The 27,236-nt window shown below is 37.0% G+C and overlaps 1 protein-coding gene across 1 annotated transcript in view; it reads right to left on the bottom strand.

The window, feature by feature from the left end:
- Positions 1-407: 407 nt before the first annotated feature.
- TSPAN12 (tetraspanin 12) overlaps positions 408-27,236 on the bottom strand; it is a 39,348-nt gene continuing 12,519 nt past the window's right edge. The window contains exons 4-7 of the mRNA XM_062491068.1: positions 14,405-14,479; positions 10,107-10,214; positions 7,172-7,315; positions 408-1,908 (exon numbers count right to left, since the gene is read on the bottom strand). Coding sequence (XP_062347052.1) covers positions 1,603-1,908; positions 7,172-7,315; positions 10,107-10,214; positions 14,405-14,479 — 633 coding nt within the window. The 3' untranslated portion in view covers positions 408-1,602. The remainder of the gene's footprint in view (positions 1,909-7,171; positions 7,316-10,106; positions 10,215-14,404; positions 14,480-27,236) is intronic.

Here is a 27,236-nt window from a genome sequence, read left to right as displayed (position 1 = left end):
TCTCTCCTTTTATCTTTTTACCTCCCCAAGTAAGTATTAGCATTTATGGAAGGACAAAAGCAGAAAGGCAATCTTGCTTGCAACTGTACCCTTGACACCATTATACCCAGAAGAAGACTGCTGAAAAGCAAACAGCCCACACAACTGAAGAGCTTAATTTCACAAGCCCTTAAGAAGTTTTCTCAGAAGCAATTAAAAGAAGAAAAAAAAGGAAATTACACTAACATTGCAGTTTCTTCACAACAGAGTAAGTAGAATGGGTAAAGACAAGTCAAATCAACTCACACTAGCAGGAGGACCCTCCCACATCCAAAGCATTCCCACTCTAGGACTAAAAATAAAAAAGCCATTACAGAATTTAAGAGAAAAGTAATTTTATTGTCTACCAAATCAAACCTTGCTTTCTTTTTTCTTTTACAATTCCAAAACAAATGAAAGAATTTTTTAATGCAATATTATGCAAAAAGCCCATTTGCCACAAACTACTATACTCAGTGGAACAAATATATATTTCAAGACGTGGCCAATTGTAAAAATAATCTTATGATATAAACATTGTTCATAAAAATACAGTAAAATGCACTTTCCCCACCACAATAAATACATTTTAATCTGTTTCCGGCTGGCATTTTAAGCCACCAGAGAGCTTTTAATGAAGCAGTCACCAAAGTAAAATTTTTCCTCATGTACTTTTACAATTATTGCAATAGCATCCAGAACTGTAAGCATTTTTCTTGCAGTCTTTTGTTTCTAGCTTCAGGGGAATCACAGACAGGAGAAAAGATTTATCTATAAAAATGTGCTACTCCCATACTGATTCCCATTTTGGAAAGAACGTTTAAGGTTTTCTTCCTTTTTACTAAGAAACAGTCCACAGAACAAACTGAAAGAAGAATTCTCCAGAAAACTAAAGTCTATTATCCATAGCTATAGTTTTGTTCTGAATCCCTGTTTAATATATTTAAAATTTTAAAATCGTTACGTTAGATAAAAATAGAAGTTTTAGAACATCTTTAAGAACAAAAGCTAAGATAAAGGTTTTGTTAGAAAAAAGAAAATCTCACCCTTTTTAAGATTTAAAAATCTTGCAAATTTTTAAATCCAAGTACTAACTTGAATTGTAGCTCTGCTTTCCATGCACACATGAAAACACAATTATACATACATAGATCCCTGATTAAGACATTTTCCAAATGGCTTATTAAAAGTCAATTTCAGCTGAAGTCACATTTTGCTTGCTCAAAGCACAGTTGTTTCTTGAGAAGATGAGTATTTTTCTTCCCTTCCCACGATGCTTCCTTACAGGTCCAGTCTACTGAGTCACTGTTTTACACTTCACACAGCTTGTGACAATGTCTATTTCTGTGCCCAACTGAATGAGTGCCTTTTAAAAAGAAACACACAAAATTTTTCACAGCTGAGGACATGGCTAAGAGGCTGACAACAGGCTCATCTTTCTTTGCTGGTCTCCTTCACTTCCATTCATTAGCTGGTTTCTGACACAAAAAAAAAGACTGGTATATTTGGCATATTTGATGGAACAGGACAAAAATAACAACAAAACAAGAAGTCCTCTGTGACTTCACAGATTCATTGCAGCACTTACAGCTCTTCCATTTCAAAGTGTGTATTAAAGCTGTTTGCCATGGAAGTGTGTTCAAAGATTCTGGTCAGGCTTGGTTTCAGCAGATCCATGGAATGACATGACAGTTCCTGCGAGGTATCACTCTTCAGTGCCATGATCTGATCTGCTCTGGGATCCCTTCTGTCATAGTACAGAGCCCACAGCAAAGTAATAGTGAGGATCATAGCCAGGATCTGCATTACTCCAATAGAGATTCCTAGAAATCTCAGCACCTGCAATTGCTTTGTCCCCCTCAAAAAAGTGTACATTTTTTTACCGCATCCCTGTAAAACAAAAAATAGATTAAAAAACAGTCAGTAATATTTGGGTTGCAGTTACCAAGGCTTAGCTCATCCTACCCACTGCTGTCTTTTTCTGGGTCCCAAGAATCTCTCTCTCACTTCCTTCAAACAGTATTTTGAAAATTATTTTGTCTACTTTTTAACTGCTTCCATAATGCCAACTTGAAGTTTCCTCATACACAGAGACTTTACTGCAAGATATCCATGCTACTTTTCAATTCAGAAATCACTCAAAGTTGATCTGAATTCCTATTGGCTCTCACTAATCGTTAAAGAAACTCAACTAGTTTTGTGAAGGTTTAAAAAGCTATTAAAGTCCTCTTCATAATCTTGTTTCTCTCTAAATTGAAGATCTTCAAAGTTGTAAATAATTTTAAACTCTTCTGGACTTTTTCTACTGATAATATCACACTCTGAAGCTAAAGCAGTACTGTAGGAAAGATCTATGGACCTGCATAACCTCATCAGAAAACATTCCATGAAAACAATGTCAAAAGGTTTTAAGTTGATGTTCACAGAAATGGAATTTAGTTCTTTCCAAACCTTCAATGCAAGCTCTACAGTTTGCTTACATGGCCAACTATCTACCACATAAGGCTTCAGAAAAGCTCCCAAGTCCTTGTAAGGCTGCATGGATCCACAAAGAGGCAGCAGCTTTGGGAACTACTGGCTAACAGTGCAAGCACGAGTTACGATGCTTGTCCCTCAGTATGGGTGATGTGTGTCTTAGAGACATAAAACCATCAAGAGAGGGGCCTCTGCTATTCTGCATGATGCTTATTCTCTACTCAAAGCTTTGCAGGGCTTCACAGCACAATTAACAAAGCAACATACATATCAAGGTTACATTCAGAATAACAAACTGGATGTCCACTGGTCCCAGAAGAAGACATCAGGAACCCGTTAAAATGGTCACTGTCTTGAGAATGTTATGTTTTGCATTTACATCCTCACTTCATATTTCTTAGAGCTTTCCTAAGAAAATAAAGCAATTGATCAAAGTGATGGAATCTGAAGACAGGACATGATAAATAACACTCTTCAATCACACTTAAATTCCCCAAAGCCAATTTCCCCAAAGCCAATTTCAAATGCTACAGTCCTAAATGTATTTGATGAAAGGTCCAATTTTTGCCACACACACAAAATTCACACTGTAGTCAACAGATTTTCATTTAGGATCTAAAAAAAAATTAATGTACTCTATGATAATTGTACCAGAATAAATTACAGGATCTCAAAGTCTTGGCTCATTTCACTGTTTCATTTTCTGAACAGCAGCAGACACAGAAAGAGGAGCAAGTATGCATTATATGAAACTTCAAAAGAAGAAAAACAACACTGCAGCAAGAGCAATATAATTGCACTTGACTAGGGGACAAAAACTGTCATGTCGGCATCTTCTTTTCTTCAACTGGAAGGCAACTGTAGTCATACTACTTCCCAAATTTGTTGTTAATTACAGAGAAACTGGCTGCATTTTAATACTTTTGATAACTTAAAGAGATGAAGGTACATGCTGGTCACAATTTAAAAATGGTCCACCACAGCAATATTCAAAGTCAGTTCATTTGTTGCCTAGATAAAACACCCACTAACAGAGAGCAGTAACATTAATGCCTACATCTCCTACAGTACACAGACAAATAACTGAGACAAACTGTGCCCAATCTAGGTAGTCTGTTTTCCTCCATCTAATGATGTTCTTAGAGCTCTGCTCTAATACACATTCAAAATCAGTTTCAAAACTGAGAAAACACAGCCAGCCCTATTAACTTCACATTCTTGCATTTTATTCTGCTTATGTGACACTTTCATAGTTGGTAGCCTGCAATTAAACAGTACATAAATACACTTCCCTCAGCAAAAATTTGTCACTAAATGGGGAGCTCTTGTTGACAAATCAAATATAGTATAAAACTTTGCAGCAATCATTCAGAAGAATCAGTTTCAGATTCCTACAAAGCTACAGATTAAAGGCCTGATTCATTCACTTTATACTTTCAGTCCTGAGATAGAAAAAAGCATCTATTTCTTATTTAGCATATATTACCAATTTACTTCATCATAGAATAAGAAAATGAACTGAAATAAGGCACTTCACTGAGCATAAAAGATAAGCCATCAGCTAACCCAACAAATATTTTGTGCACCCAAATTTTGAGTATACTCAAAAGTATATTAAAGCAAATTATAAAATTAAATATTAAACCAAAATTAAAACAAAATTAATTTAATTAAAGTGAATTTTGAGTATACTCAAAATTATGCCAGAAACCAAAAGAAAAGAACGTGCAAGTTTGACATTTTTTTAAGTTATCCACTTCCATCAATCATTTTATTTACACTGCAGCTCCCAATGACAAGATGGGCAGAGCTCCTTTTGTCCTCAGACCACAACAAGCCTCCAAGGCCACACCATCATCCTCACCCTTCCCTCACAACCATGCTCTTTCTAAGGTCAGTCTATTCATGGAACTGCACTAAAGGTGAAGCTCATCAGAATAAAAGCAATTCAATACATTGAAAAACAGCTTTCAATATCCAACAGGGAAAATGTGATTCCTGCCAGAAGTACTTTCAAGAACTGTAAGTCACCTTTCTTTCAGCAAAAATTAAATTGTGAAGGAGTCCAACTTAGACTACAGAAAGTTCTGAGTCCCCAGCAAAAAAATCACAGCACAAGAAAAGACATTTATCAGTCCCAGACAGATGAAACTTCAGTTTTCTGAAGTACTACAAAGAATTTTTCTGAAGTATCAGAATGGACTTGCCAAATATTTACATAAACTGATTTTAGGCTAGCGAGGCTAATCTTATCAGGCTCCCTCTCAAACCACGGGACTATGCAAGTTTGGTTTGAGTCACTTTTTAAAAAAGCTTTTTTCCTTCAGTTCTCCAAAGCAGAAGCTAGAAAGATTAGTCTTGGAAGAGTAAACCGGTTTAGCATAATACTGATAAACTTACTAGCAAGCATACTATAAAAGTCTATGAGACACCCCACAGGCAAGCACCATGGAAAGAAACATTTTGCCAACAAAATATTGTATGTATCTAAAAGAGAAATTAAGTATTTTTTTTGTGGCTGATACTACCGAACACAGCCTGTCCCTTTTTGGAATGGATTCTGCACTAGAGAACCAAAAATAAATTTTTGCTAAGTGCTGAATCCATCCCAAATGCCCTGTGGTACAGTAGGGGAAGAACCATAAATGTGCCCTTCAGATTTCTTTTGAAAAAAAAGCCAAGCAGCCCTTTTTTTAACAACTGGGTCTTAACACAGCCCTTATGTCCTACATAATAATCATCTTTGGCTATTGATTTTCTCCAAAGAGAACCAAAAGAACTTTAATATAGGAAGTGCTCAGAGAACTATTTTCTTGGAATATGGCACAGGCATGAAATGTTAGCAAAAGAGGTGACACAAGAATACCTTGTACTATGGACACTACATTCCAACGACTAATACTTCTGAGAAAATTTTGAGTTTCCTGAGCTCAACAAGCCATTTTTCATGGAGTGACACTGCTTACTGCTACTTTCAGGCAGGGGGCAAATGAACCTTCTACAGCTTCCATATACTCCTTGGAGGCTCTCTACAGCAACTTGTCTGTATGGTATTAACAGTAGCAACAGTATTACAAAAAGCAACCATTGTTGCAGAGCGAGCCACAATTTTTAGTTTTTCAAAAAGGGTAAGAGACTGGCAGGCCCCAGAAGAAGCCTGAAAGGCTTTCTCACTTAGGGACTGACACTTCTAAAGCATAACCAGTGCTGTCAGTGCTCTGAGCCTTGCCAGAAGGCAAGAGAGGGTCTACAAGCAGCTGGTGGAAAAAAGCCCAACCCCTGCCACTGTCTTTAAGGTCCCTAGCACAGACTGGCCTTCTGAGGCACCTGCCTCTTGGCAGCTCTATCCTCTCTCTCCCTAGTGGAAGCACACAGCCTCCTAGGATGAATGTCTGAAAGTCTTGATTAGATTAAATAATTTCTGTTCATAGAGTCTATACCACACTAATTCATTTCCCCATTGATTGCTTCCTGGCAATAGCTAATATTCATTTTGGCTTGTTTACACAGCAAATCTCATCTGCTTCAGAGGTGTTGCTCCATAGCTCCTGAACAAGAGCCATGCAACAGATTCTTGTAAGAATGGCTCTTAACAGCCTCTGAGACTGGGAGAAAATAAAATGGTTCTTTGGGAACTCTTCCATAATACAGAGCTACACCATTCACTGGAGAAATTTTCATGCTGCAGCATCTGAAAGCATGATTTTAAGGCCCATTCTCCTTCCTATGCACTCTGTATTACTCTAAAAGTAATCCAGTGAAGAATGCACCTCTTCTCAGATTCTCACAACTATGTGATTGAGCCACACTTTCTGTCCACTGTTGGACTACTTGGACTGTTGCTCATTCTGCTGTCACTGAATGTACAATTACAGGTCTTCAGAGATCTGCTAGCATAAAAAAATGGTGGCTAATAAAGTAGTTTTCAGACAAAGGTGACTTTAGACAGTATTTGTGAGAACAGAGTTTTAGTAAAGAGCATATTTACTTGTTTTTATAATTTTCATCCTAAATACAGTAGTATCTTGCTACCTTGACAACCTCCCTTGCCTACTTTGAAGTCAAGCAGGTTCTTGACGTGTTTTAAGGTCCTTTTTGTAATTCTTTTTAAATAACCATACTATAATGTAGAAAGAGCATTTTCACAACAATTTTCTACGCATGTTCAGAGTACAACAACCAAATTATCTGCCTCCTGACATGAGACCAGTTAACAAGAGAGCTCACATCTTCCAAAGGAATTCTCAAAAGCATCCTTTACTGTACATTTCACTAAAGTACTCTTCCACTTATCCTGTGGTAGTTTGATGGGATGAGGCCTGGACATTATGTCACACCTATTTATATCTTTTGGATTAGAAAAAAATTGAACCCCAACCTAACCAATATAAAACAAACACTTCAAAGTATAAACATATCTTAAAACATGGATTTTAACTGCATTGCGACTAGCTCATCTGACTTCCAAGGCAACGGTGGGTGGATGGGTGGGTTTGTTCTTCCTTTTTTCTTCCCACTGCTTCAGCATTAGCAGAGAATAACCATAAACACACTTCCCATAAACACAACTACTCTACCAAAAAAATACTCTATTGCACTGCAAATGGTGAATTTGGCAAATTACTGGATCAGGAGGAATGTACATAACCTTCCAGTAGATCCCTATTTTTATTCTTACCTCCTGATAAAGGTCACTGAGATCCTCATGATGTGCCTGCTTAGAGCATCCTGGGAACTCTCTGACACAGCAGGAGTCAGGTGGCCAGTCCAATTCTGTCATTTCCAGCCAGTCTGTGAAGTACACCACGCCACAGCATTTAAACTGCAAAGGAAGGATTAGCCAAAATCAGTAATAATGATGCTACTTCTTCAATAGGTAAAGTAGGTCAAGAAAAAACCTAACTTCCTAATAACAACTTTCAAAAAATTTACATAGAACTAAAAACATCTATGAGTGCTTCCATGTATCTTGTTTTGCTGTACTTCGACATAAAAGCAGCATGAAAAATGTAATGGAGTGACCAATTATTATTTCAGAAACAGCCAACAATACTGCTCTGTCCTTTAAATCCCAACTGCTTCCTCAAAGGATGCTTCACAGAAATTGTCCTATCCCTGGATTCTCCTATCCTTACTATGAGGAATTAACATAATTTCATGTAAAAATGGGGACAAATGAACAAGTATACCTGAGGCTGAAAGCAGTAGCAGAAAAAGGTTGTACTAGTGATTGTACTGTTCTTGCAAGGGAACAACTACAAACACATTTATTGAAAACAGAAAAAGCAGAGATTTACCTGAATCTAGAAAAAATTAAAAGAATAAGCAAAAATGTATAGAAATCACAAATGCTGAAAGGAAAACTGAAAATGGAAGGAAAGGGTATCGCATTAAAATAAATACTGCAACATAATCAACCATATAAATAAGAAGTTTGGCTGCAAAGCAGATGAGGTGCAATTGGCTATAAAACCCACCAGGACCAACAACCTGTCTTCTTTGCAAAGCGCACCCTGAGATTTAAAGCCAAATGACCAGACTACCACATTAGCAGCTGCTTTCACATAGAAAAGGGTGAAGCATCTACATCAGATTTGTTTTGGCACTAGATATGGACTTGACATGACTAAGAAGATGCTCTGATGCAGAAACAAGATACTACCTCTCTGCCTGAACATCCTCCAGGACCAGCCTAAGTGTAAGTAATTCCCCAAGTCTTTAATGCACAGGCTTGGGAACACAGCTGCCCCTTTTTACCCACTTCAGAGCCAGGGTCCTGTATTCCACACCACCCATTGTTCACAATCAGGCAGATCAGTGCCCAGACATGCTGGCACACACTGTGCCTTAAATTCACCAGTCCTCTTAAAAATCTTACTTCTCCCTTCTTTACCATAGCTCTCATGTCTCAGTTTTTATTGGTTTGTTACTCAAACTCCTCCGAGCACTAGACTTTAAGAAAACTTAAGCTTTGGCTCCTCGTTGCAATTGCAAAGACCACCTCATTAAACACCCTTTTCTTACTCTTGTATCTTTTCTTCCCGCACCCAGGTCTTCCTTCCTGACTTCAGCCAACCCTTTCCATCTTTCTTAGCATAGTCACAACTTTGATATTCGACTAGCAAGTGGATTGGGGGAAAACATATTTCCCACCTCCCTCAGATGTTAAAAGATATAGAAGAATACCAAGCTAATCGGGGCTGAACCTCTGGTAACAGAATTGTAATTATAATTCTGCTGACTGAAAAAGGGCCACAAGTGCTTATTCACATATAAAGCACATACCAGGCTCATACATCCAGCATCTAAACCATGAATATAAATGAGAGCCCATCAGTTAAGTAGAAACTGTAAAAGAGCTTTCTCAGTTCCCCAAATCATTCATCTGGTCACAGGTTTCTTAAGGAAAATCTAACTTCTAAAACTTCTTCTAACTTCTAAAGGAAATTCTTCTCCCCTAGAAAATTTAAGGCTTAATTGAAGTTTTATTACTAATATTCATATTATACCCAGACATTATGATGAAACTACAACAACTAGGAGAAGATGCACTATTTAATTTAATTGACCTATATATTTAAACCAAGTACCTGCTCTATTCAAGGCAAATTGATTAACACCATTTGATTATATTATCCCAGGTACAGAACAGACATAAACACTACTTGCATATGAAGAACTACTCAGTTTCACAGAGCACTCATATGGCCAGAGCGAGGAACTGGGGGAGGGGGTTAGGTGCTGGTGTGTAACCTCTTTCTTTCAGGTTTTAGTATAAATACAGACTAACCAAGTGCTGCCAGGAAATGTTTAAATAAACAGGAAATCTGTGCAACAATGATAGATTTCAACATTTCAACAAGGGCAGCATAATGACAGGCATTTAAAGAGCTCTCCTCCTGCACGTGAGTTATATTTAGAGTTAATGGGTTTTACCTTGGGCGATTTCATGTTTCTGCAACATAATACTTCATTCTATAAAAACAGTTCTGAATTTTAGTAGGCTAGAGGGCAAGGCTGTGAATACACAAGGAAGCTTTTTGGTTTGTTTCCCACCCCCCAGTCAAAGGAAATAAAAACCCTCATCACTTTCACAAACCTCAGCCAAAGAGACAGTGTTGGCATCTTTTTGGAAACTTCCTTTCCCATTCCTTTCCAGCTAAACATATCTTAACCATGACAGCTCCATGAAAGGAAACTAACAGAGCCTATGGGAAGGGGAGCACAATTTAATATTAAAACAACATATAGACACAGTCATTTTACTTTACCTGCAGATTTTTAATTTTACATACATCATATGCTTTAATGCTACAGTAATCCTATAAGGTATTGGTATCCTAACCTTACTGAAAAAGGCTATAAGAATGTTAGCAATTGAAATTAATGTATTAACATTCTGGTTTTGGTATTTAAGTACCTTTAGGGCCTACAAAAACCAAAGAATTTGATATCAAGTAATGTTTAAAGACAGCATCACTACGCCGTGTTTCATACCAAATGAACTTGCATTTATTTGCCTATTCACTTAAAACCAAACCTTCTCCTTTAGGAGATAAATAATACTCACTGAGCAGGTACTACTTTAGTTCATGAATTAACAAGCATCTTACCTCCCTCTGGAAGAAATTCCAAGCATGGGTCAGCCACTGGTACCTAGGTAGGCCATAATTGGTCATCCTGGCTTTCAGTGTGATCATATCGGACCACTGCACTGGAACCTGGTGCAAGGAGAGAGAAGTGACTCACACAGGGGATCAGTAGGCTTGTGGCTCCAAACCCACAGATTCCATCTATGCTGAAATCTTTCCAGTGCAATGACTAAAATAACTATGTACACAAACAAAGCAGGAAAACAAGTGTTGCAATTTTTATGATGCCAATATACTTTACAAGCATTTCTTAAAATATCAAGGAAAAGTTATTAATTTCCTTTGTTTACAAATAAATGTACACTGAAAAGCAGTTACATTTTGGAGAGATTCAGGGATGATTTGGTACAATTTATTAATACCATTACCAGATTTTTTACTTGGCATAAAACTTGAACTGAGTCCCTTCCAAGTCATCAGGGATGGCATTTGTCTGCCCTAGTTTAGGCATCCCCCTGGTAGTGTCTTAGATAGTAGAAGTAAACAGGCAACCAAATGGGGAAATTCATCTCAAGATAAATAATTTAAAGAGAGCAGATGAATCATTCCCTTGAAGTCTCAAATCCACTTCACTAAGATGAAAAACTTTAAGTGACTTACTTCTATATAGGTAAAATTAATTGAGGTGGATTCTACCCCTGGAGTTTTTTCAGCCCTTTTCTGGCTTTGTCTGGAGTCCTGCACACAGGTATCCTGAATGTGCTCCATTTCAGTAACTTGCTCAAAAACAGTAACAAGGAAGTACAGGCAAGGCCCTATGACGTTTTTTCCCCAAACACACTCACAGCCTTGTGAAAATCTTTTCTTCTGAAAGGATTCCCAAAGTAATTTTCTTTCAACTGTGACAACTCCAAAGTGAGGTTCAGTGCACTCCATTGTCTGACTGTGACACCTCAGTCAGCAATTTGTTGCAATCAGAGGCAAGTGCTATGGCACCTGGCATGTACTGAAGTTATGAGTCAAAATCAAGACCTCTCTTAAATTCAGCAGAACAAATTTCAGTGTGCCAAAACTAAACAAGGATCTGAAGACTGCAGTCATCATCCTATGTCACCACATACTAACCATGCTGAGTTTTGCCTTGTCTCCATCAACCTTAATAGTCATGGTGAAAGAAACCACAATTGCAGTATCAGCTGTCACTTGGATGGGAGGGGAGCCCAGCTCCTCTAGAAACCACGACTTTGCCCTCCTATTCAGTTTGAAGCTAACAGACAGGGTATTCTGTAAATAGCAACAAATGGCATCTAAGAAAAGAAAATTTGCACAATAATTCCCAAGGAACCTCGTCTTCATTGTGCTAGATCCTCTGCAAAAATGTAGAGACACAATCACTGTCTGCCTGAACCCATAACACAAATATAAACATTTGATAACATTTCATTACCACTGCTAAGTTATACTACATTTTTGATGCCCTAGTAAAGCTTCATACAGTCAATGTATCAATAAGGTCCCAGAAATTTAACACACCTTTCACTTAGTAGATTTTTGCATTGAACTCACAATGGTTCACATGAAAAATATGTTACCAGTAGAGTACTAAAAATATGTAAAATCATTATCACAGAGTATTTATATCACAAACATTTACACAGGTCACTATAAAAAATTAATTTAGTTTTGTACTCAATGCATTTCTCTTTCCTTTGCATTGTAAGCTAGTAGTCTTTAGATAATATTTGATAGTGCTGCAATTAAGCTCATATTTGCTAGACTGTTTTTTTATTAACTTATTTGAGTTGAACACATTCCAAGGTTACGTCCGCTACAGAATATGTCCAACTTCTTTAGGAAATCAATGGAAAGCAGGAAAAAAAATACTCAAGAACTGAGAAAAGGAAATTAAAATCGAAGCAAAACAATCTAAACCCCACTGCAGGAAAGCAGTTTAAATGCTGGATTTAAGGAGGGATTTAGAATCCCTACATTTGCTGCAAGAATGCAAACAGGTAAAACTGTAAAGGTAACAGGCACATTGATGTACCTATTAAATATCTTCCTGTCAGCTCATATACGTGGTAGTGCACAACAATACATGACTGAGATGCATTTGTTTGACTATACACCAATACTCATGTGTAGACAAAAAAACCTAGATGCTGTCTTGATTTCAACCTAAGTTCTATAAAGCTCAGTCAGCCACTGAGATCTAATTACTCATTATTATTTTTCTAATTACTATCAAAACATGATCAATGCCTAAATAAGCAAAGGACCCACACTGGCTTTTCAATCTTGTGGGTGGAATAAATTAGTCATGAGGCACACTACATGCTGAGAGCTATCATGAGCTGGAAGGAAAGATGTTTATGCAAGGACTCTTAGAGCAACTTGTCCACATATCAAAGAAAGCCCATACTGGATCAGCAGAGGCAGTTATGCCTCAGTGACATTTCTGACAACATCACCCACACTACACTACATACCCACCTACACTAATTCCAACTGATCTCTGAAACCCACCAGGGGTTCATGTGATTTAATGATACACTGAAACCAATATTGCATCAAGACAACTCTATGGTTATAAGAGGGAATCAACTTATCTTTATCGAGTAGGAGGAAGCATGTTCTAGGGAATGACCTGCACAGGTATGGAAGAATCACTGAAAAATAACTGTTCTCTTCAAGATTGCCACATTCCCTATGGTTCTCTGCAGCAAGAAACCCACCTCATTACATGAAGAGCAGTAGCATTAGGACAAAGAGAATTATAATAAGAAGTCAGATGGAAAGAGGAAACAACAAAAAAAAACAACCAAAAAGACCCAACCCAAACCAGTATTTCAGGAGATGAGGAATAAAAAATGTACATATATATAGGGAGATAAGAAAAAAGACAAAGAACAGCAAAAAAGAGCAACTGTGTTTGCTGTGACTCATTGCAGAAGATGCAGACATGAATACAGTGCTGTTTAGTTTAGCAAAGGGCTGAAAGGACAGCCATGTTTTCTTCTGAAGGGAAACGGCATGAACAGTGATGTGACAGTGACATAACATATACCAGGACGATGCCCTACAGCAGATAACCAAAAGCTTGGCAGTCAGACTAAAGCACACCATAACTTCAGGTATTCTAACTAAATAGTGAAGGCTGAAAAAGTGTGTTCCAGTGCTGTGAAGGATATGTTATTTCAGGCAGTTTCCACTGACAAGATTTTTGCCAAACGATGGATGTTAGTTGTAAAAGTGATCCTTGGCAAAACCCCTGCAGAGGGCAGCTGTGCCCATAACATGAAAAAGGCCTCTTGTCTGCATTCCCAATTTTAAAATGAATCAACACAACCTGACATTTAAAGCAAAGGAATGGCCTTAATCTCTATTATATTGGAACGGCTCTCTGGAATCTGTGCTGCAGGGGAATGAATTCTGATGCAACGTCCTGCTATGCAACTTCAGACTTCAGATCTGCCAGAAATTCCTTTTGTCCAAGTACTGTGTAAGTATCAAGAAAGTTACCTCACATCTAACTGCAACATGATTGTCATCCACTGTTGGAAAGACCATTATATTTGGCATATCTTGGCAGGTGAGAGAAGAATATTTGTCCCTCTATTCATAAAAATGTACCAGACAGAGTACGAGATGTAAGGATATAGCAGCCAGCAGTTACACTTCAGTTTAATTTGCTCAATAGTTACCTTTTTTTTGCATGGTGGTTACAAGTCCTCAGTTTGAAAATTAAAGGTTGGTGTAGTTACAAAAACTAGACAGAGATAAAACCTTTTCACAAGTTTACAGGAGAGTGTTTTATAGTCAAGACAAGTTTTGCTTAAAACTGGCATTTATAGCTTGTGGAGGTAATGTGCAGATTTAAGCAGACAGAAAGTCCTCTATGGAAAGAACATGCTGTCTGTTTACAATGTAGCACACTCTTTAAAATGAAAAGAACTTTTAGGAGAAAATCTCTTCAAATTCTCTCATCTCATCTCTCAAAATCATTATTTAAGCCTGAAGTTCAAAATTTATCCTCAAAACTATCAAAGACATCAATGAGAACCTACCTGAGCAAGAATTAACAAAAAAATAAGTTCTTAAATTTGGGGATGAAGAATTTGGCTCTCAAATATAGAGGGGGTAAGAAGAAACCCAGACAGGGCCTTCCAGAGAGACAAACTCTCCCAGGAGAATTCTCTGTTTAAAATGAAGGCAATCAGTTGAAATTAAACTGTCAGAATAATGAACAGAGATAAACACTACAGCAATTAGAAAACAGCTAGCTAATGGAAAAAATGCAGTCTCCTTTTCTGACTCACCGTTATTTCCTGCTCGTAGGTCCAGACACCACAGGCCAGTTCAACGCAGAATATTACAAGCAAGCTTCCAAAATACTGCAGAAAACAGAATGGTCTTAGCTATTTTTTTATCCTCTTTGAAATTAAAAAAAAAAAATTTTCAAAGTTTAATACTGTTAGGTCTTTTTTTAAAAGTTTTTTTCCAAAGTTAAAGAACATCTGAAAATATTATTAAAATTTCACATAATTTAAGACATGGAAACAAGAATACATTTTTACAACCAAATTATGAAAGAGTCAGGCAGCAAACTTTATAAAAGCTAAGATCATGGGACACTTCTTTCTTCAAAACTACATTCTTATCAAAGTGATTTAGGTGTATGAGGTCAGGTCTAACTCTACAAATATTTAGAGATTAATTGAAATATTTTTTTTTACTATTAGAAGGTATAACCCTTGAACTATTTAAAAATAGGAAATACAAGTGTAAATGAAGAAGTACAGACCTTGGTAATGATGCTTAAGAAAAACCGGTTGCTGCAATCAAAAAGAGTGGGAGTATCTTCCATATAGTATCAACAAACCCCTTCTGAACTGCAGGATAAAGCTACATCGAATTTAAGGCTGTTTTAACTGATGTTCCCTATTAAAAATAACCCTTTTATCTTTTATTTAAAGCAGAAGTATACTCTCATTCATTCTTGACTCCAAACTTTCTTCCATGTCAGTGGACTGAGCTTCCCTTTGTTCTTGATACATAAGACTTTAAAGCCACAATCTTCATGGATTTTAATTTAATTTGAAAATCAAAGAATCACCATCACAATATAAAATAGAATAGAATAAATATGTAATTCTATCAGTAGGATACATGCCAAATGGCACCTAGTTTAGTTATTTCATTCTAGAATCTATTTAGGACACAAAACATACTTATGGTAACTGATTTTTTCTTCTATTAATGGGTAAATAAGATGTATTTACTCTATTTAATACAGAATATAAATCCACAAATATTAGGCTTTAACAGTCACATCTACATAACACCTTTTTCATTCATTTGATCTGGAACTCAGTAATGCACAGATACCTTGGCAGCTACTGGTCTTGCCTTAATCTCTACTTGCTCACCAAATCTAACTCGCTGAATTAGGCAGGTAGATGTGCACAGAGATGTACAACAAGTGCCTATAAAAATATTCATGTCAATTTTCAGGAGAAACCTGCAGCCATACCCTCCCACTGCAAAGGTCCTGTTTTACTAGTCTTCATCATGTTACATTGCATCTTTACAGTCATTACAGCTGAACAACACACTGCACTTCCTTACAAATCAACACTGTAAGCACACACAGAACTACAGTATAGGTCTTCAATAAACAAAATGTTCATCCTCCAAAGGTCCAAAGGAGGAAAAACATGAGTCACACCTTCCAAGAATAACGGCACTTTCTCTAAAAAATAAATTCGTGAGCTTCTATGCAATGTATCTACCATCACTGCAGTGCCTAATAGCTATGCAGAGAGTTCTTTAAAAAATAACAAACATGGAAATATACTTTTCTAAGAATTCACTTTGGAAGCAGGAAAGAATGCTACATGCTTTAGTGCCACATGCTTTCCTAATGAATAATTATAATAAAAAATGTTTAAGGGCATTATGACTAATGCTGACATTTCTGAGAAGGAGAACAACTAAATGTTTCAATGAAAAGTGCATTTCACTTCTCAGCTGTCAGAAGAAATTTCAGTGTGTTTATACTCTAACTGAATAACAAGCCCGAGAGTGTCTGCCATCTTATACAAAATTCATTGATTGTGGTGAAAGCAACACATCTGGAGGTGTACATATGGCATTCTCTGCAAAACTCCTAATCTGTAGTTCTTTGTAACATTTAATTCGTCAAGCTTAACATTTGAATCTTCCTCATCTTTCTCAGTGTATAAGTTAAGAGTGCTTGTGGCATAGGAGACAGAAGACCGAAACCCAAGATTTTCTTCAATTACTGAATAGAGCCCAAATTAGAGAACTATTTAGCCAGATTCACTCATAAACCACTTCTGGCTCTGCCAAGGACTGAGCACTCCTGACTGGCTACATCTAGACACATCAGGGCACTGCAGAATCAAGCTTTCTGTCCTGAGAAAGCCTATCTCTGTCCATAACATAAAAGAGAAAACAATGAGTTTACACACATGAAAGGCCATGCTCTGAATTGAGTGACTGCAGACACACTGAACTCACACACAGGAGGTTGTTTCTCTCCATCACTGAAGGGGAATATTATACTTTTCTCTATATAATGGTTTGCAGAACAAATACTTCTTCTATAAGTTTTTTTTGGGGGGAAAAGTATCCTCTAACCATTATTTAAATGTTTACCCCTAATATACATCTTCCAAATCAAATGTCTTCAAATGCTTATTCCATGTCTCCAGTTACATTCCCACAAGAGTATGAATGCTAAATGCATCTTCCTGTATTTCCATGCTTCTGGTTCTTGCCAGAAACAGGGACTTGGTTTTGAAGCAGGCTTAACATTTCTTCCTGTGGGCTGAGTGGCTACATGTCATAAAGATGAATAACTCACTGAGGAGCACGGTTGTATATCACACTCAAAACTGTACCAGGAGGTCCCTGATAGTGTCTTCTACAGAACATCTCCCTCAGAGTATTCTTGGCCATTGCTGAGATATTTTCTACTGTCTCTTCATTTCTTTCCTTCATAGAGAGAGGGTAAGAAGGAGCAGGCACATACGGGAGTGAACAGTTTTGCAAAGACATCTACAAGCTATGATTGTTTTAAGAACTGGAGACCCTTTGCAAGGCAAATCCTACAGACTTTTCCCTTTCATAGACAACTGCTAATGATTGTCATTCTCTCCTTACTCTGACTATGCAAAGTAATTAGAAAATTGGAGTGATGCCTTGATCCTGTTACAAGCCCATCAGTTCCACTGAAGGATTTCCTCCAGCAAAACTGTGAAAAACCTAAAATGCTGCTTCCTTGAGAGAAGCTGAATGACTGAAATGCTGGCAGAAAACACTCTTTAGAGAGTAATAAATCAAAGCAAAAACACTTGCCAACTTAAATAAAGCATTAGCCATTTACTGCTCCATATATCATACTTGTGGCCAAGATACTCAACTTCAGCATCCCTTCCCTGTAAAATGCATGTTGTCAGTTTGCAGGAGCTGGTCTCCTGCAACCTCCTTGTTAAGCCTGCTTTACCACAGGTCACAGGCTGGAAGGGAAGGAGGGAGAATAGAGGGAGGAAGCAGCTCAGTAAAGCAGTAGTTTTCCAACACGAACATTTCATCTAATACCTGGAACATTGCACAAGCACTAGGATTTGCAGCACTCATAGACTGCTGAGGCTTAAACAACTCTGTTTTTCTAGCACATCAGTCCTGAAAAAGAGGTGAAAGACCTGGCGACTCAGGAGAATCATGTTCTCCATCCTTTCCTACACAAGAGGCTAAACATTCAAGAAGCGGGAATAGAAACATTATTGTGAAAAACAATACTGTTTCATTACTGTGAAAAACAGTTTCAGAGATGTAAAGAGGCATGAAGGGCCTAGGAAAGGTAGCAAAGATATTCGGTATGTAATCACCAGACCCTGTTCTGATGGAATACCCTTCATGTGGTACAGCCACAAAAATGACCACAGCCAATATTCAAATCCTGAAATCTCCAGTGCAGAAACCGCACGCAGCAACAACATGGAATCCCATCACTGAAATACTAGCTACTAGTGCATAGATGCTACCAGCTTATATTATACTCACCTACTTCAACTTGTAACAGCCCCATAGAGCTCTTGCTCCTCCTCAAGTCAAACAACCCCAATCTACAGGGAATTCATACATAAAACAGAAAGGACAGGGGGACAGTGAATGCAAATCCCATTATGATGAATTTCAGCCACAGAAGGGAGGTAACCGTCAAGTAAACAAAGAAAAAAAAATAACCAACACTACTAAGCCAAAAAACAGGGACTAGTTAGTATTAAATAGGTTTTGTTCTAATTCAAATAATTATCTGCATAAAGGCTATCAGAACCTGATAAAACACTAAAAAATGTACAGGGTATTTTCAGATAGGCATTCAAAATCAAAGTAATTAAAAGCTATTTTTATAAAGATCTGTAGAGGCTGTGTAAATATAATCAAAAATTTTAGTCTGAACAAAATTTCTACACACCACAGTGGCAGCCCACAAGAGAGTACTAGATCCATATATGCCGCTGCATGCCAGTGCTCCATACATGGAGCATCTGTGCTCTGGCATACATTCAAAATGTCTTCCTATATCTCCATCTAAGGCTAAAAACTAAGTCACAAAATTAGTTTATCATAAGTAAATTGTAACTGGCTTTTTTGATATTACATTTGTTCTTCCAAACTAAGTTAATGTCCAGCATCACAAAACATACTCCAGGAACATATTTCTTTCTTGATCATCTCAATCACTTAGATAAAAACACAAACAAAAATAGCAAATGCAAGCACAAAATCACTATTACTGAATCTAAGGCATTTTATTTGTTTAAAGGAATTTGTTTAAAAGGTTTTTTTCCAATGACTCCCATTTTGTTCAGAGATTATAGCAAAGAGCACACACGTGAAGTGTCTCCCAGCATAAAATCTCTCCCTCATGGCCTTCCAACCTGCAGAGTACAGGATTTCTTTGTTGCAACTGTGAGCAACTTAGGGAAGAATGTAAAACATGAAGCACAATCTTTTGCAGATATGCAATACAAAACTCTTATGGTTTTATAAGTAGTTCTAGAGATTTTGAGTTGAATGCACAATACCTGCAATTAATAAACTAATGTGATTTGTCTGCTATTCAGGCAACAGGTGAAAGGAAGTGGTGAAAAATAACCTATTTCTGTTACTAACATGGCAACGGATGGTAGAGAACACTAAGAAAACACAGTACAAAAGACAGAGATTTTAAATTCTTCTAAGAGATTTTTTTTCACTGCAGAAATATTGAATTCTAACTATATTTAGCAAAGGAAAACTTGAGTTAAAACTCTAGTGTCCTGCAGTAGTTTCTTTCAGTGCAACAGCTAGCACAATGTCAACAGCCAGTGCCCTGCTTTGGCTACCATGATGATCCCACCAGCAGAGATACACAACCTGCTTAACTGTCCTCTGAATCCTGTGTAAACAATCAGTCAGAAACAAAATTAAGGCCAGGAACTCATAGAAATTTGGTGAGTTCAGGTATTTAGTGACCAATTCCCTATGGCACTCTACTGCCTAGCAACTCAAGCAGGTAAGGGTTGCTGTACTACAAAGCAGTGTACCCACGTATACTCCAGAAGTGGTATTTTTTTCCCCACAGGTTTTTTTCACTCTACCACTGATGGTCTCAGTAATTTGTTGCCAATGACTTACAAAATGTTTCACCAGCAAACAGATACTATAACCAGCAAAACTGTGCTGTTTGCCTATGCACAAGGAGAATCAAAGACCTGAACACATCCCCAGTCATGCTCCTTTGAGCCTGCTCATACCAGTGACTGTTTTGTTTGTCTTTTGCAAGTGTGATTTGGAAGCAAGAGCCATGAACATGAACAGAGACAGAGTTCTGTGTCAACCCAAATTTCATCCAAACTAGAAAGGCACAAGAATGGTTTCATTTATCTTTTTCACTCACTCAGACCTTTTTGGTTTTATGTTGCATCATGCTCTTCTGTTCGGACAGCTTCCTAGTTAACTGCTAACCTGAGGAGACTTCTCTATCTACTCAATTAATCCCCAGATAACAAATATATCCCATCACACAACACAGTCCAAATACTGACTTCTTAAGCCCATTTCCAGACAGCGAGAAAGCAACAAGTGTGCAATCTGTGTACGAAAGCAAATAGCAGTGACAGGCAGAAGCTAACTAATGGAGCCAGAAGTTGCAATTTAGTGAAGAAAAGAGAGAGCATGGAGAGCTTTTGGAAAACCTCTTCTACAAGACTGCAGAAATCCATTTTCTGAGCAAATGCGTCTTTCTTTAAAGATCAGCGTACTTATTACGGAATCATCATTTACATTCACCTACATTTTATTTCATAAACAACTTTTTTTTACAAGCTTCACCACTCTCCTCCCAAACACTTTTCTCTCTGAAGATATAAAACCCTTTTTTCACCCCTCAGACTCAAGAAAAAACCCAGCCCTTATGCCAGAGCAAACAAAGAGCAGCTGATCAACAACTCTATTCTCTTCAGCTTGCTATCTCAGACTGCTTTCTTGAGCAACATGTTCCATGTGGCTTTAGAGGTGAAGAAAGCTCTGGAAAGGGCAGAGGCTGAAATAAATTCCAAGAGGGCAGCTGCAGAATGAAATTTTACCATAACCTCTAAAAGACCAGAGTATATGGTATGTAAAGCAAATGCCAGCAGATTTGAGGAGTTATGCATAGCATTTCCCAATAGCTAAACAGCCTGAGAGCATCAGCCTTGATCTTGAGAGATGCAAGCTATCCAAACATCTCTCTGCCCCTATTAAACCTCAGATGACCATCACCACTGGATCACCAACAGGAACCAGAACTGTTCTGTGTAAAATGTAACAACTCCTTCTTCCTTCGATAACTAAAAAGTTATGGTTCCTGTTATTTTTGTCAGTTTACAAGCTAACAAGGTTATTTTAATTATTAATCCAGCTATCTTTTTAAAAATGGAGCAAAAACTCATTACATAGAGTTAGACAAGCTGCATGGAAAACTGACATCCTGTTTATCCACTTCAGCAGTACAAATTCCCCCCTGCCTCCCTCCCCTGCACCCTCAGTCCTGACCTGTAGGAATTAACAGATCATCAGTCATTTTGATTTTAAATTGGGTTTATTTGCTTGACAACAAAGAAATCTGTGAGTGATGCAGCCAAAAGTCAAGAGGGGAATGAGCTGAAACCCTCTACTTGCATCATAAGCTATGGAATATCATCCAGTTCTTCAAAATAAATGTATTTCACAAATAAATGATCAAGTATCTCTTCCATCTTAGATTTGGTTTCCCAGATCACAAAATTTTATCAAAATGTCTTAAAAGTCTATGATCTTTGCAAAGTCCACCCCTCCTCTGTAAAACTTTATAAGTAATTTTTAAATTATTTTTAAGGCAATGAATATTTTAGGTTTTAAAGCTACGTATCCAAGTTCTTTTTACAATTCCATTTGTTTTTTTAAAAACTAAATAAAATTATTTATAGTTAGATTTTTCTTCACAGCCTTGATTCTTCTGTGTGATATTCTTCACCTGTTGTACATTTTTACTTTAATGGTTGTCTTTGCTTATATATGTAAACTGGTATTACTTTGGAAATAAGCAAATACACACTTCAAACCATTATTAGGATTTATTTGCTAAGCGTTCCGTTACCTGAAGTCATTGAACTTCCCAAAAAAAAAGGGTTACAAGGTCATGGTAAAGTACTAAACAGGACATAGGTGAAGATAGACATTGGATGATGATTTTCTTAAGGCTTGTCATATTCCCTTTCCCCTTTTTCTCTGCCTAAGATTTATATAAAAACCTAAAGTTTCCTGTTCTGCACAGATTTTTTCAAAACACAGCTTCCTTCATTTGTCTACCTGCTCTTTATTTTCTACCAAGGAAATTACACACCATAAAATGTTTCCTTAGTCAACCCTAAAGGCACCAAATAGTGCTGCACTGCCTCTGCAACACTGCTGAGCATTCAAGGCAGCTGCTCAGAGCCTGGATGAAAGCAGCAGATCATCACCATGATCACAGCAAACATTTGGATTTAAGTCAAGTACTTGCAAGAAGACCTGGACACTCCCAGCAGTTCAATTCCTGTCATGCTTCCCCATGCTGCTCAGATACACAGCTGTTCTTGCTTGCCATGTATTATGCAGGCAGCACCTTCATTGCTACACAGCTCCTAATATCCCACATGGCCAAGCAACTCATGTCTCCTCTGTAGGTTCCCTCTCCCACTTAAGGAAATTTGGCACTATTTCAAAGCATCTGCCTTTGAAAAAGTATTTTAAGGACATACACAGCAAGGACTTATTTATGTCAGGGAAGACAAAGGTCAATAAAATACAGCATGCTTACACAGGCAGCCAGAGAGGTTGGCATTGAACTCCCAGGACCAATTTACTGCACAGAGACGGGAGCCCTACAGAGTGCACACTTTCCTGCAAAGCCGGGCTTAGCTCATTGGTGACACTATGGCATCACCAAAATCCATCCCAAAAATCAAACAACTTGTTTGAATCTTAAAAATCACAACCTAAACAGGAAAGACACATGCTCTCCATTTCAAGGCAAAGAGATGTATAGTAATTAGAACAGGTATCATCTCCACCAGTTTAACTTTGAATTCAAAGTTAGGAATACAGAAAGAACAAAAAATACTCTATTTTTTTTTGAGAAAGTTGCTCATAATTGAAACTAATATAATAAAATAAATATAATAAAAATTGGTGAATATAATAAAAATTGGGTATAATAAAAATTGGTGAACTTGAAGTAGATTTCCTCTTACCAGTGGAACATCAGAATGCAAGCTAAATGTCCACCCCTCAGTTTCAGATAGCCAGAGAATAACTGAGGTTTAGCAGAGTACTGTCTTCTCATCAGTATTATAAACACATTTAAACCAGTCTTTTGAACAAGGTAGGCCAACATGTCTTGTGACTCTGTCTTCCTCCCACTCATACCACATTTGTAAATGGGCTGTTGATAAAAGCCATAAAATACAAACTCAGTCTGTCCAGTTTAATACTAAACTGCATGGGTTTTCACCAACTATGTTTGTTAGCTGCATTTGCCCTTCAATTCTTGGTATCTAAATAATTTAGAAATATTTCTGGTTGGTAAATAACAATTCCACTGCCAAATGTTAGTACAAGGTATCACAGCTGTAACTGTTCTGAGTCCACATGGACAGGAATGAATATCCTCTATTACTAGAGAGCAAATATTACTGCAGAAACTGCCACAAAAAGGGGGGAAAAAAGATCAGACAGCAAAATTTGTTAACACTGAAAAGTCTCATATTAATTCCAGCCAACTGTAGCCATAAGTACTACAGAATAGTTGATTCTGTGGTAGAGTAGCTAACATTTCACACAGAGTAAGAATGCCTTCTAGGAAGAAAACATTAGCAGTTACTGGAATCTTGCAACATAGCAGATGTCCAAATTTAATCATCCCTATCACCTCTGCAGCCACATGGACTGAAATGGGTGTACATGTATACAAGAATTTGCCACAAGTGGTAATACAGCATTCTTTAGATAGACTTAACAGAAACCACTGGTTTAATGATGGTTTGCCTGGTTGTGTTTCGACTCAATACAAAGTTTAGTCTACCAGGATCCAATTTATAACCAGGTCCACCATAACTAAATTAATAAGTTGCTTAACCACACACCAACAGACAATGTTCAGCTTTGAGGAATATTGATTACCCCGTTAACTATATGATAAAAATCAGTAATAGGATTTGCCCTGTTGGCCATCAAATATTTCTAACATTTTTCCCCTTTGTGAAAACATACACAGGCAAATTTGAATCCTGTGCTGTTTGCATGTTGCAGTTACAGAAAAGTCATGGTTAAAAGTGCTGGAACTTGCAGTGAAAATTTCAGCCAGGAAGTATTTTCAAGTAGGATTTTCATGAAGCTCTTCTGTCAAGCAACAGAGCTTACTTTTGTTATTTTAATAAAACAAGAACTCAGAAAAACTCAAAAAAAAAAAAAAAAACAGACCAAAAACCCAAACACAAATAAAAAACCCCAATAACAACAACAAAAGACCCCAAGCAAAAAAATAAAATTAAAAAAAAAAAACAGAGAAACAACAACAACAAGATCCCACACATTCTTAGAGTTACTATTCTTAAAGAATACATGCACTTTGTTAGGGTTTGCTTTTTTTTCAGTAAGGCAATGCGCACTTTAACAAACTTTGAAAACAATCCAAAACAGAGCCTCAGAAGAAGAGAGGTAAAGTTGTCTTTTTTTTTTTTTTTTTTAAATCCAGAACCAATCTTGTTGAAAGAACTGCACCAACCACCATAAAACCAGGACTACAGTTTCCCATGCTTGCACTTCCAAGTCAGTGACTAGGAAGAGCTCAGATCTTCCACTTTAGACTGCCATCACAGCTACTTCTACACAAGGAGGTTGGTCAATCACACAAAAAAGTGTATATTATAGAAACTCAAGGTACACATGGACTCTTCAGACCAACTACCCTTCAGGACATATTTCTGAAGTAATGAAATGATCCTAGCTTTAAAATACTGGTTCTATAAAAAGTCCAGAGCATGCACCTCAGAAGACTGAGGTTTTACATTTTCCTACTATTAAGCTGAGTAAACATGATTTTAATGTATACTTATGCCCCCATGTGAAGACAGAAAGGTTTCAAGCATTTAACTGCAAGCCAAATTTCAAAAACAAATTAAAATGATTATGCATTCAAGTGTATTAAAACCAAATACTATATCTATTTTATTGTCTTTACACTTTATTACATTTTCCAGAAATCCATTTCAATTAACATCAACACTAGCAATGAGCATGCTGTCAGGAACGTCAAGACTTGTATCCAAATATCTGTGCATGCCATCATTATGATTTTCATGTACTTCAAAAAGAAGACTAAAAGCACGACTGAAGAGGTTGTTGATGTTTTACATGAAGGTTCTTTTCTTTTAGTTCATCTGGTTGAACAAAAGCTCATTTTTGTTGGTCCGTCCATTTTCTCATTAGTCTGATGAATGAAGCATTGACTTATGCCTGCATATTTCTGTACAGTATAACATAACTGCATTCATTTAACAATCAATCAAAGACAATGACATACTTAGGAAGATATAATTTAGTTTTGCTTATCAGTTTCTTTAGCAAGAGCAAATCTCAAGCTCCTTAAAATGAAGTATTGCAACATGATAGAAATGTCTTGTTTTGATTTAGTGTTAACTTGACTACCTAAACACACTTCACATTATTTATTTCCAGATGGTACTAAAGGCTATAAATTATTTCTTCTTTTCACTTGTAGTGTAAATAAACTGAAGGCCGAAACAAGTTTTAACTTCATTATCTCTTGAAATAGTGAGGTGGGTTTTTTTCAAAACTTATACAGAAAATAACTTTTTCTTTCCCCACATACTATGTGGCATTGATCTACATCATATAGCTGTTTTTACCTTTTAAATAATTTAGTCAGTATTAAAAACTACCACCACTATAAAATAAAGAACACATTATGAAAGCAATCTTACACCCTTACAAAAACCCCTGACATTCAGTAAGTTTATCACATTTTAATACTTTTACTATTTAGATGAAACTAAAATATGTACCAAGCCCTTTGCCCTTTTAGGTATGTAAAAAAGACTACTAGAGAAATAATTAAATGGTATGAAATTACATTAATCCATTACTCTTACACACATGTCCACAACTAAGCAATTTTCTTAGAACTTGTTTCCATTAGTTTTAACATTGCAATGTTAAGATCTAGAAATAAAAATGCATTACTATTCTGTTACCTTAACATGTTCAGACTTAAATGACAATTTTCTTCAACAATATAGTTCTGAAAGAATAATCTTCATATTGCATACAGGCTGAACAAGATATCCAAAAGGAGAAACAGCACTGCCCTCTTGCAACTGAGGAACACTTCCATTGCAGACATTCAGTGGGAAATATCAAAAAAAAAAAAAAAAAAAATCTTTCTCCAACCCTCTCAAATTAAAAAAGAAAAAAAAAGGAAAAAAAATATGAAGACATTTTAATACAAAATCCCAGTACAGTTTTGCAACTGTTTATTCTGCAGTTAGAATATTTCTATTAGAGAAAAGCAAAGGTTCCATAAACCCCAGCCAGTTTCTTACAGTGTTTTACGGTCATTTTGTGCAAAATCTGTTAGGTTTAGGCGTCACATACTTAAGCCTGCAGAGACCCACAAGAAAAATTCAACTGAATGCACTCTGTAAGAACCCAACATACAGCATAAAAACAGCAGGAGCCCAGCTCTACTTGTATGGGACCCTGGATATTCCCAAGAGCTGAAAGGTTCTATCTGTCCACTTTCTCCCACTGCACTTAATCAAGTCTGATACACCTCTTTCACATCCATTGCTCCCACTCTCTTAGACTTACAGAGTGCTTGGAATCCTGCTTATCCTCATATTAAAAAAGAATCCAATGCTGCAAAGAGCTACAGATGCACTTTTAGGAAGCACACAGATACATGGCACTCTTGGATTTTAGTACTGCCAAGAGTCTAAAAATGTTAATTCTAAACCTTTAAAATCTGTGTGAACTTGATGGGCTTTTGTTGGAGTGACATTATTTTTGTTTGGTTTTGGATGACTGTTTCTTTAGTTGTCCTCAAACTCAGTGACTTCCAGAGGAAGAACATGGTGTCTGGCTTCCTTGACAGTCAAAGCCACATCACAGTTAAAACTGCACACAAAGCCTTGTGCAGGAGAGACTACTACACTTCAGCTGTTGTCAGCTTATATACTCTCAAAATGAAGGAAAAAGATGGGTACTTGGAATTTATTTTTAAACTTGCTCAAAATCAAATGCAACTGCAAAATTCCACATCCATGTAAGAAATGACAAAGCTTCTGAACATACTCAGCATTAACTCTTCTAAGCTACAAGTGCTGTTGCTTTACACACACCGTCAACAATGGAATAAAGCAAAGTCTAGGCCAGATAGCTATTGCATAGCTAGGAGTCAAAACAGTTGCATACAGGTCTATTTCAGAGTACTCAGACTCATGTCCCTATAATTATTAGTACTGAAGAGTTTGAGTTATTTTTCCCTTCAGCAACTCC

The sequence above is a fragment of the Cinclus cinclus genome, chromosome 4 (assembly GCF_963662255.1).
Source record: "Cinclus cinclus chromosome 4, bCinCin1.1, whole genome shotgun sequence".
Lineage (NCBI taxonomy): Eukaryota > Metazoa > Chordata > Aves > Passeriformes > Cinclidae > Cinclus > Cinclus cinclus.
This window is presented reverse-complemented; position numbering and strand designations above follow the sequence as displayed.